The sequence below is a fragment of the Ranitomeya imitator genome, chromosome 4 (assembly GCF_032444005.1).
Source record: "Ranitomeya imitator isolate aRanImi1 chromosome 4, aRanImi1.pri, whole genome shotgun sequence".
Lineage (NCBI taxonomy): Eukaryota > Metazoa > Chordata > Amphibia > Anura > Dendrobatidae > Ranitomeya > Ranitomeya imitator.
In genome coordinates, this window is record NC_091285.1 from 432,211,933 (window position 1) to 432,224,591 (window position 12,659).

The 12,659-nt window shown below is 44.2% G+C and overlaps 1 protein-coding gene across 1 annotated transcript in view; it reads left to right on the top strand.

The window, feature by feature from the left end:
• Positions 1-12,659, top strand: part of ALPK3 (alpha kinase 3) — a 183,402-nt gene that overhangs the window by 115,840 nt on the left and 54,903 nt on the right. Inside the window, exon 9 of the mRNA XM_069765556.1 lies at positions 12,508-12,635. Coding sequence (XP_069621657.1) covers positions 12,508-12,635 — 128 coding nt within the window. The remainder of the gene's footprint in view (positions 1-12,507; positions 12,636-12,659) is intronic.

The window sequence follows — 12,659 nt, forward strand, 5'->3', positions numbered from 1 at the left end:
TGTGCCAGCAAGTGTCTAATCGGACTTCAATCCTAGTTGGGGTTGAGTTCGCTGACTTATTGCTCGCGCTCTATGTGCGGTACCGCGGTCCTGTGACGCAACAGGATCGCTTCCTTCACGCAGGGTGCAGTTAACCCGTGCGTGTATACTTGTAGTACCGCCATATAGTCCGTCTTACTAGCAGCAGGGTTTTTACCTGCACGGTGGACCTCGGACTGCGAACGCACCTAGTTCCATTTCATCTTGTACTTGGTGCGTTCCGCCAGTCCTAACAACAGATTTGCCAGTGTGGTATTTCCGTTACAGCCGTCATATATCTCTGTGCTCCAAGTTTGGGCATTGGAGGTCGGTGTACTTATTTTTTGGCTGTGTAATATTCAAATTCTATACAACACTATATAGCATCAAAAAAATTCCAAGGCCACAGATTTGCCTGTGTGGTATTTCCATTACAGCTGTCATATGTCTCTGTGCTCCAGGTTTGGGCATTGGAGGCCGGTGTACTTATTTTTTGGCTGTGTGATACTCAAATTCTATACAGCACTATTTAGCATAAAAAAATTCCAAGGCCACAGATGTTAGGAGTCGGGTTTCCTCTGCTGCACAGGGGGAATCTCGATCCGTCTCCGCTGCGGTCTCCCATTCTCCTCCAGCCGCAGTGGAGTCTGCTCAGCAGGGATGTCGATCCCAGCGTCTCGCTCAGTCTGACTCTGTGCGAAGAGTTACTGCTGCTTTTCCTGCTTCTGCCATTGAAGCCAGTGCTGGGCAGCGGCGAGTGGACGTTTCTGGATCTAAGTCCTTATTTGCACACACTGAGCATGCCCAGGGCAAGATCTCCTGTTGGAGATCGAGGGTCACATGCTCAGGTACTGCAGCACATCCCATTGGTCCTTTTGGCTGGTCCTGAAAGGGCAAAACTTCTATAGCTGTTTCCTCTGCTGCAGCTATATAAACTGCGCATGACCGCATGGCCATGCGCTAGTATTGTCTTGTAAATATGTGTGTGTGTTGTGAGTGAAAGTCGCTCTTTAAATACCCTCCCTATTGAATGTCTGTTCGCGGAAGGTGTATGTTTGCTATCTAGCGCCCGACTTATCCAACAGCACGTAACACACATTACAGCTACCAGTTGCTGTGTCCGCCTGTACGGCGCCGTGCGCTTGCTCTGCGCTTTCCTGACCCAAGCCTGGGTGGTTAGTGGCGTCCGTCTGTGCGGCACCGCACGCACTCTTGTGCCTTTATATTATTATTTAGTTTCCTTACACACCCAGTTGCGGTGTTGTGCCAGCAAGTGTCTAATCGGACTTCAATCCTAGTTGGGGTTGAGTTCGCTGACTTATTGCTCGCGCTCTATGTGCGGTACCGCGGTCCTGTGACGCAACAGGATCGCTTCCTTCACGCAGGGTGCAGTTAACCCGTGCGTGTATACTTGTAGTACCGCCATATAGTCCGTCTTACTAGCAGCAGGGTTTTTACCTGCACGGTGGACCTCGGACTGCGAACGCACCTAGTTCCATTTCATCTTGTACTTGGTGCGTTCCGCCAGTCCTAACAACAGATTTGCCAGTGTGGTATTTCCGTTACAGCCGTCATATATCTCTGTGCTCCAAGTTTGGGCATTGGAGGCCAGTGTACTTATTTTTTGGCTGTGTGATACTCAAATTCTAGAGAGCGCTATTTAGCATAAAAAAATTGAAAGGCCACAGATTTGCCAGTGTAGTATTTCTGTGAGAGCCCTCATATATCTTTGCTCCAAGTTTGGACATTGTAGGCCAGTGTGCTTATTTTTTACCTGTGTGATACTCAAATTCTATACAGCACTATTTCGCATAAATTAACTTTAAAAAAAATTTTGAATACAATCTGTTAGGTCAGACTGAGACCTGCCTGGTGTTTGGGTTTGAAAAATCGTAGATTTGCAGGCATACTGATCACATATTATTTCGCTACTAATAAAGACATTTGTGTTGAGCATTTGAAATAGTGCAGTAGTCCATTTAAAATGGCTAAGGCAAGGGGCAAGGGACGGGGAAGTGGACGTGATGCTGATTGTGCATCCAGAGGAAGAGGCCGTGGGCAAGGTGAAAGTGGGCAACAACAAAGACCCACATCTTCTCGCTCGACCTTCCTGTCCCAGTTTCTAGGGGACCACAGCACACCACTATTGAAGCCAGAACAATGTGAAATGATTGTTGGTTGGATAGCAGATAATGCTTCTAGTCTCTTAGGCACCACCACCACCTTGTCTTCTACACGGTCAAGTCTGAGTAGCCATGAGTGTGGCCAGGATATTTCTCACTCCTTCCCCCACCATGCCGAGTGCCCTGAGACAACTGATCCCACACTTGGACACTCTGAAGAGCTGTTTAGTTTTCCATTTCAAGATTCAGAAATCTCTACCGGTCAACTTGAAGTGGGGAAAGATGAGATCGCATGAAGGGTCACACAAAGGCGATGGTGGGAAAATGTCACAAGAGGTGGACGATGATGAGACACAATTGCCAGAAAGTCAGGAGGAGGAGCAGGGTGCTGATGTGAAAGACGAGGTGGTGAATGACATATTGACTGACCCAACCTGGCAGGAGTACATGCATAGCGATGACAGCAGCACAAATGGGGAAGGAGGCATATCCCCCCAACAGGCAGGAGAAGCAGTGTGGTGGCCACAGACAGAAGATTGCATCCGCTCCCTGTAACACCAACATGAGTGAAATTGCCATTCCACCTGTGAAATCTTCCCAAGAAGAAGGCCATTTGCAGCACCTGCCATGCCCGCATCAGCAGGGGTAGCAAAATAACCCGCCTGGCCACCATGAGTATGATCAGGCACATGCAAGCAAAGCACCCGACTTTGTGGGCCGAACCCCAGGCTCCAGCACCACTGCCTGTTGGTCACACCACTGCTTCTTAAACTGTTTTGCGTAGAAGCCAATCACCAGTACACCATGCATGTGAAGATGCCTCTAGCCCTGCACCTGTTGTGGCCCACAGTCAAGCAGCACCATCAGCAAGCCATCCACGTCCTTGTCCCAGCACAGCATTCAGTTGTCATAACCCAGTCTTTATAATGTAAGCGGAAATACCCAGCCAACGCCCCGCAGGCCACAGTCTTCAATTCTAATATTTCTCTTCTGCTTGCGCTAGAAATGCTGCCTTTTTGGATTGTTGAGACAGAAGCTTTCCGCAACCTGATGGCGGTGGCCGTCCCAAGGTACTCGGTCCCCAGTAGCCACTATTTCTCCCGGTGTGCCGTACCGGCATTAAACCAGCATGTGTCCCACAACATTACCCGTGCCCTCAACAATTCTGTTACCAGGAAAGTCCACCTAACCACGGACAAGTGCTTGTGGGCAGGGATGGTACATCTCAATGACAGCACACTGGGTTAACATAGTGGAAGCTGGGACCCAGTAGGACCTTGGGATGGAACACATCCTCCCCACGCCGAGGACTGCTGGCCCTACGTCAATCAGGGATTCCCCACAGTCTACAGCTCCTGCACCTCCTCCTCCTCCTCTTCATCCTCCATCTCTGAAATTAACACATCAGTCAGAAGCTGAAAGCACTGCAGTACTGCCTCAGACAAGCGGCAACAGGCAGTGCTGAAGCTAATCTGCATAGGTGACAAACCGCACAATGCAGACGAGTTGTGGACAGCGCTGAAAGAGCAGTCAGATTTTTAGATGACCCCGCTGAACCTACAGCCAGGCATGGTCGTGTGTGACAATGGCCATAAGCTGGTGGCGGCTCTGAGGCAAGGTGAGCTCACACACATACTGTACCTTGCTTGGCCTGTGTGCTTAACCTCGTGGTTCAACATTTTCTGAAAAGCTACTCGGAGCTGCTGGATCTGCTAGTGAAAGTACACCATATGTCTGCCCATTTTAGAAAGTCAGCTACAGCTTCAGCCGTCCTTGCCGTGCTTCAGCAGCGTTTTGAGCTTCCAGCTTACCGACTGTTGTGTGATGTCCCCACGCACTGGAACTCTACGCTGCATATGTTGGAAAGGATTTGTGAGCAGATGAGGGCCGTTGTTGACTGCCAACATCAACAAGGCCGTCGAATTTCTGGTCAGACTCCACACAAAAGACCTCAGGCGTGGACATGGATGTCAGACATATGTAACATTCTCCAAAACTTTGAGGACTGCACCAAGATGGTGAGCGGCAATAATGCCATAATTAGCATCACCATCCCGATTCTCAGCATGCTGAAAAACTCTCTGCTCACAATCAAAGAGGATGCATTGCAGGAGGAGCACGAGGACATGGAGCAAGGAAACATACAGGGGAATTACACTCAGCCCAGCCTCATGTCTTCTCAACATGGATTGGTAGGCAATGAGGAGGAGGAAGAACAGGAGCTACTTTCATGTGCTATAGACGGCACTACAAACACATCGGTATTCACTTCTGTTCAGCGGGGATGGCCTGAGGAAAGGGAGGAGGAGGATGAGGATGAGGAGGACAGCATCGTCAGTCATCCTGTTGGTGAGCACACGGAAGTCATGCCTGTTAGCAGTCTAGCACGCATGGCTAACTTTATGTTGCGCTGCATTTCACGTAACCCTCGGATTATCAAAATTTTATGTGACACTCATTACTGGTTGGTGACACTTCAAGACCCATGCTACAAGGAGAACTTTCAATCTCTTCTGCCTGATGCAGAGAGGTGTACTAAAATGTTTCAGTACCACAGGGCCCTTATAGCGGAATTACTTAGAAAATTCCTATGTGAGAATGCTGGCAGCAGATGTCAGAGTTTGTTGTACAGCCAAGGACTCCAAGCAAGAGAGACAGAAGTACAATCCAGCTCAGGCAGGGGAATAATGGCCAAGTTCTGGGACAGTTTTCTCAGACCCTCCCAACGTGGCGGCACAGAGGCAAGGGGTGCTGTCACAAGAAGTGCAGTGTTTGAGAAGATGGTGAGGGAGTACCTTGCAGATCGTACAAACATCCTCTGTGATTCCTCTGTGCCTTTTAATTATTGGGTATCCAAGCTGGACACGTGGCATGAACTGGCTCTCTGCTCCTTGGAGGTCCTGGCCTGCCCTGCTGCTAGCGTTCTGTCAGAGAGGGTTTTTAGTGCCGCTGGTGGAATTATAACAGATAAGCGCATCCGCATGTCAACTGAAAATGCTGACAGGCTGACTCTTATAAAAATGAACAAGGCCTGGATTGGGAAAGACTTCTATACACCACCAAGTGAAAACAGCGAAACGTAACCTCAAATACATTCTCTCTTTTGGGGGAGGTGTATTCTCATGCACCTCTTCACAACCACACATGAGTATACACTTCCATATTTGGTCATTTTGTTTTTATCCTCCTCCTTATCTTAATCCTCATCCAGAACCACTACAGGTCCTTCTCAAAAAATTAGCATATAGTGTTAAATTTCATTATTTACCATAATGTAATGATTACAATTAAATTTTCATATATTATAGATTCATTATCCACCAACTGAAATTTGTCAGGTCTTTTATTGTTTTAATACTGATTATTTTGGCATACAACTCCTGATAACCCAAAAAACCTGTCTCAATAAATTAGCATATCAAGAAAAGGTTCTCTAAACGACCTATTACCCTAATCTTCTGAATCAACTAATTAACTCTAAACACATGCAAAAGATACCTGAGGCTTATATAAACTCCCTGCCGGGTTCATTACTCAAAACCCCCATCATGGGTAAGACTAGCGACCTGACAGATGTCAAGAAGGCCATCATTGACACCCTCAAGCAAGAGGGTAAGACCCAGAAAGAAATTTCTCAACAAATAGGCTGTTCCCAGAGTGCTGTATCAAGGCACCTCAATGGTAAGTCTGTTGGAAGGAAACAATGTGGCAGAAAACGCTGTACAACGAGAAGAGGAGACCGGACCCTGAGGAAGATTGTGGAGAAGGACCGATTCCAGACCTTGGGGAACCTGAGGAAGCAGTGGACTGAGTCTGGTGTGGAAACATCCAGAGCCACCGTGCACAGGCGTGTGCAGGAAATGGGCTACAGGTGCCGCATTCCCCAGGTAAAGCCACTTTTGAACCATAAACAGCGGCAGAAGCGCCTGACCTGGGCTACAGAGAAGCAGCACTGGACTGTTGCTAAGTGGTCCCAAGTACTTTTTTCTGATGAAAGCAAATTTTGCATGTCATTCGGAAATCAAGGTGCCAGAGTCTGGAGGAAGACTGGGGAGAAGGAAATGCCAAAATGCCTGAAGTCCAGTGTCAAGTACCCACAGTCAGTGATGGTGTGGGGTGCCATGTCAGCTGCTGGTGTTGGTCCACTGTGTTTCATCAAGGACAGGGTCAATGCTTTATGGTGATGAAGATTTCATTTTTTCAGCACGACCTGGCACCTACTCACAGTGCCAAAACCACTGGTAAATGGTTTACTGACCATGGTATTACTGTGCTCAATTGGCCTGCCAACTCTCCTGACCTGAACCCCATAGAGAATCTGTGGGATATTGTGAAGAGAAAGTTGAGAGACGCAAGACCCAACACTCTGGTTGAGCTTAAGGCCGCTATTGAAGCATCCTGGGCCTCCATAACATCTCAGCAGTGTCACAGGCTGATTGCCTCCATGCCACGCCGCATTGAAGCAGTCATTTCTGCCAAAGGATTCCCGACCAAGTATTGAGTGCATAACTGAACATTATTATTTGATGGTTTTTTTGTTTGTTATTAAAAAACACTTTTATTTGATTGGATGGGTGAAATATGCTAATTTATTGAGACAGGTTTTTTGGGTTATCAGGAGTTGTATGCCAAAATCATCAGTATTAAAACAATAAAAGACCTAAACAAATTTCAGTTGGTGGATAATGAATCTATAATATATGAAAGTTTAATTGTAATCATTACATTATGGTAAATAATGAAATTTAACACTATATGCTAATTTTTTGAGAAGGACCTGTATATCACCAGGGTGACTGTGGTCTGTACGGTGCATTTTGGCCAAGGGAGCTGTGATGGCACTCTTTTATTTTTTTAAAAAAGGACAACACATTGGGGAATTGGGCATGACATTACATTGGGCCTACTTCTTAACTTGGTCACCTGCAATCTGTTCTGTACCTGCAAGAAGATCACCAGGGTGAACGTGCTCTGTACGGTGCATGTTGGCCAAGGGGGCTGTGATGGCACTCTTATTTTTTTAAAAAAGGACAACACATTTGGGAATTGGGCATGACATTACATTGGGCCTACTTCTTACCTCAGTCGCCTGCAATCTGTCCTATACCTGCCAGTAGATCACCAGGGTGAACGTGCTCAGTACTGTTATAGGCCGTTGAAGTTTGGGCTAGGGGCATGCGATGGCACTAGTGTATTTTTAAAAAATATACCCCCATTGGGGAATTGTTTGGCAGATCATGCACTGCATTACAAGTCTCAGAGACCCACACCACTACATTGGCCCTAATTCTTAACTCCTGCAATGTCTCCTCCTTATCTCCGACGAGATGACCTGGGTGAAAATGTTTTGTACTGTTATAGGCCCGTGAAGTTTGGGCAATGGGGGCTATGATGGCAATAGTATATTTTGAAAAAGGTACCCCTCATTGGTGAAACCACATCGTTGATGGCAAACACTTCACATTTGTGTACCTTAAAGAGCTCACTTGAAAACCTCCTTTTTGTGTTGCCTGGTTGCTCAAATTGGAGACAATACACTTCATATAAATTTGATAAAGCAATGCTGTTAGTTTGGCTCAGTAGTTCATTAAAAATATAGCTTTGTCCACTATATTAGTTTCTCTCCTTGAGAGCCATAACTTTGGCTGCCTCAAATGTACAAATGGCAAATATACAAATGTAGAAAAGATTGAAATACTGTACACCGAATACGTTCAGACAATCACAAAGCTGCATGTCTTGTAAAACATTTACAGATGTGACAGACATTGCTCATAGTGACACAATCTTGATAAATGTTTGTTTACTCACTTCACAAACAGTATGTTTGTTTACTCACTTCACAAACAGTTTGAAGCCTCTATATGTTTGCTGTTTGTGATTGTAAAACATTAAGGTTTACTGAAACTCTGCCTGTGGTGGTTTGATCTAAATCCTTGTGGCTTTTATTTTCTAGGGGTTTATGGCCCCTCATCTGATGAGTCCATGATATCTCAGTTTCATCCAACCTTGAAAAGTGGCCACTTGAAGCTCTAGGTGAAACTAGAGTTACTACATAGTGTAAATCACTATATAAGACCAGAGAAACATGACTAAGACAGATGCTAAAACTGGGGTACCTGTACATGCCCATGCAGTGTAGGTAATCTCCCAGGGGTTCTCTGTCTTGGTGTTGCTTCTCGGATATTCCAGACGGTTGATATTTAAAAGCCTCTTGGTGATGATCTAAGTAGACTGTATGAAGTTAATCTTCATATATACGTAATCAGTATATTTATGTAATCCTTATATTTACTTATTAACCTTGGTATGTTATTGTTAACATATACAAAAATGTACACACTCACATTAATCAATCTTAATATTCCTTGAATTTTGTAGTTTGCAATTAAATTGCTTTGTATTGCAAGGATTAGCCTTTTTAAAATCCGCATCTAAACCTTAGTGTTAAAAACATGGCAAACACAATTGCCAAATTCTCCTGTAAATAATTCTGCAAAGAGGGAACCATCATACCAATAAAAAATACAAGTGAATTTTCCTGGGCCCATCCAGTATGTGGGTTCCAAGGCGTAATGGAGTGCATATGACTATGCAGCAGGGCTCGCCTTCCTGCCAATGTATAAAACAAAGGAGTATGGAGCATAAAATGCATATTGTGAAGTGGATTTTCATAGGCACATCCACTATGTGGCTTCCAAGGCCTAATGGGGTGCATATGACTATGCAGCAGGGCTGGCCTTGCCGCCAATGTGTAAAACCAAGGAGTACGGGAGTACAAAATGCATATTGTGAAGTGGATTTTCATGGGCCATCCAGTATGTGGGTTCCAAGGCCTAATGGGGGTCATATGACTGACTATGCAGCAGGGCTCGCCTTCCTGCCAATGTGTAAAACAAAGGAGTACGGGAGTACAAAATGCATATTGTGAAGTGGATTTTCATGGGCCATCCAGTATGTGGGTTCCAAGGCCTAATGGGGGTCATATGACTGACTATGCAGCATGGCTCGCCTTCCTGCCAATGTGTAAAAAAAAGGAGTATGGGAGTACAAAATGTATATTGTGAAGTAGATTTTCATGGGCACATCCATTATGTGGGTTCCAAGGCCTAATGGAGTGCATATGACTATGCAGCAGGGCTGGCCTTGCCACCAATGTGTAAAACCATGGAGTACGGGAGTACAAAATGCATATTGTGAAGTGGATTTTCATTGGCACATCCACTGTGTGGGTTCCAAGGCCTAATGGGGTGCATATGACTCACTTTGAAGCAGGGCTGGCCTTGCTGGCAATGTGTAAAACCAACGAGTATGGGAGTACAAAATGTATATTGTGAAGTGGATTTTCATGGGCCCATCCACTATGTGGGTTCCAAGGCCTAATGGGGTGCATATGACTGACTATGCAGCAGGGCTCGCCTTGCTTCCAATGTGTAAAACAAAGGAGTATGTAGTACAAAATGCATATTGTGAAGTGGTTTTTCATGGGCCCATCCAGTAGGTGGATTTCAAGGCTTAATGGGGTGCATATGACTGACTATGCAGCAGGGCTGACCTTGCTGGCAATGTGTAAAACCAAGGAGTATGGGAGTACAAAATGCATATTGTGAAGTGGATTTTCATGGGTCCATCCACTGTGTGGGTTCCAAGGCCTAATGGGGTGCATGTGACTGACTATGCAGCAGGGCTTGCCTTCCTGCCAATGTGTAAAACAAAGGAGTACAGGAGTACAAAATGCATATTGTGAAGCGGAGTTTCATGGGCACATCCACTATGTGGGTTCCAAGGCCTAATGGGGTGCACATGATTGACTATGCAGCAGGGCTTGCCTTCCTGCTAATATGTAAAACCAAGGAGTACGGGAGTTCAAAATGCATATTGTGAAGTGGATTTTCCAGGGCACATCCAGTTTGTGGGTTCCAAGGCCTAATGGGGTGCATATGACTAAGCAGCAGAGCTGGACTTGCCGCCAATGTGTAAAACCACGGAGTACGGTAGTACAAAATGCATATTGTGAAGTGGATTTTCATGGGCACATCCAGTATGTGGGTTCCAAGGCCTAATAGGGTGCATATGACTGACTATGCAGCAGGGCTTGCCTTGCCGCCAATGTGTAAAACAAAGGAGTACGGGAGTACAAAATGCATATTGTGAAGCGGAGTTTCATGGGCACATCCACTATGTCGGTTCCAAGGCCTAATGGGGTTCATATGACTGACTATGCAGCAAGGCTCGCCTTCCTGCTAATATGTAAAACCAAGGAGTACGGGAGTTCAAAATGCATATTGTGAAGTGGATTTTCATGGGCCCATCTACTATGTGGGTTCAAAGGCTTATTGGGGTGCATATGAATTGGTAGCAGGGCAGGCCTTGAATTCAATGCAACACTTTTTCAGGAGTCCCCCCTAGACATCTTATGACAGGGGTATTGTGGTGCGTTGTAATTCTTGGCAGCCCATCCACTCACAGCATAGGCTACAACAGCTTAGGATACCCACTGTTTCATAATGGCCCTTTAAGAAGATTAATGCCGCCTGATGCACCAGTAAAAATAGGCTCTGTGACTTTAAGAGTCCCTCCTTCATAAATGAAACAAAATGGGTCTGCTTATGTGTCACACACCACATGGCCAGCTAGGATTGTTACATGTTACAATGACATTTCCCAGTGAATGCATTTGTAGTGGTTGAAAGCAATGTTAAAGTTGAAAAACGCTTCAAAAACGCTGCGTCTGAACTAAGCCTAAGTGGGCGAGGACATTTTCGGTCTGGGGTTAAATATTTGGCCTTACAGGCAAGTCATTAACCTGCAAAGGATGTACCTTAACATATTTCCCAGCAAAACCCATTTTGGTTTCGTTTTAATGTGTCTTTTGTGGCACCGGGAAAAATGGCATGAGTCTTGGAAAAAAATTATTAAAGCTGTGACCTAGGAGTCAGGAATGCTTCCAGGGGCGATCCCCATGATGTCCCTATGCCATTTGAGCAGTGTTTCCATCATTTTCAGACATTTTTAGACCTTAAAAGGACCCCGGGGGATCGCGGTAAAAATACTCGGGTCTCCCATAGCCTTACATTGGGCTCGTTGTTCTGGCTGAGTACCCGAGTATTCCAATTTGCTCGACCTGAACAACGAGCACCCGAGCATTTTAGTGCTCACCCATCACTATTAAGTATATAATTCCACATGTGTTAATTCATAGTTTTGATGCCTTCAGTGTGAATGTACAATTTTCATAGTCATGAAAATGCAGAAAAATCTTTAAATGAGAAGATGTGTCCAAACTTTTGGTCTGTACTGTATCTCTGTGATTTAAGGGCATGAAAAATCAAATTTAGAATATTGTGAAATTTTCAAATTTTTTTCCAAATTTCCATTTTTTTCACAAATAAACGCAAGTAATATCAAATAAATTTTACCACTATCATGAAGTACAATATGTCACGAGAAAAAAATGTCAGAATCACCGGGATCCGTTGAAGCGTTCCAGAGTTATAACCTCATAAAGGGACAGTGGTCAGAATTGTAAAAATTGGCCCGGTCATTAACGTGCAAACCACCCTTGGGGGTAAAGGGGTTAACCTTTAAATGACCAAGCTTGAAAGGGTCATAGTGGTCAGCCATTTATTTTAATTTTTTTTACTTTTTGTCTCTCTACATTTCAGCAGCAATAGCTGTTTTTCTTTTTTTTTTTCACTGATGTAAGTATATGAAGCCTTGTTTTATATGGAAAAATTTAGATTTTTTTGTCAGTGCAATCTGTAAATTCATCTTTAATTTATATACATTTTTTGCAACATAACTATAGAAAAAAAGTAGTTTTTTTAATTTGTTTTCAAAATAAGGTTTCACACTAAATAAAGAATGGAAGAATTGTTCATGTTATTACAAATGTATGGTTGACTAACTCATGTACGATTTGTTTATACTACCATATAATAAATTGTATTTAACATACAAAAAAATTATTGTTGATGTTTTTTTTTTTCATTTTTTTGTCACTTATTTTTATTTGTCCCAGGGGATAAATCTTTATCAACTTATTATGTATTTTTTTGCACTGTAACTAAGGCATCCATATATGACTCCCATTTACAGGGGAAAACAACCTATTGCAGTGACACAATTCCCTGGCATAGCTGAAAACTGGCAACCAGCTCTGCTATGAAGGGCAGACAATCACTGGGTCCAATAGAGGCATTGGCACTGCTTATGTTTCTTTTTGACAAATAGCGCTCATTTAGAAACAAGTAAACAGCAAAAGAGAAGACAAAAGCAGTAATAAACCACTTTTGTCTTTTCCTCATGCACCCGAGATGTGTCTAATCTTACTTTTTTTGGTTAAATTTAACTTTTTATTCTCTAGTTCTGGAGATGAAGGACAGGTAGCACTTGCCATTGTACAAGCATCGGTGAAGGATTGTGGTGTCTATCAGTGCACTATAGAGAATGAATATGGATCTGATTCAACAGACTGCCTGCTAAGTGCAGAAAGTAAGTACATTGTACTTTTTATAT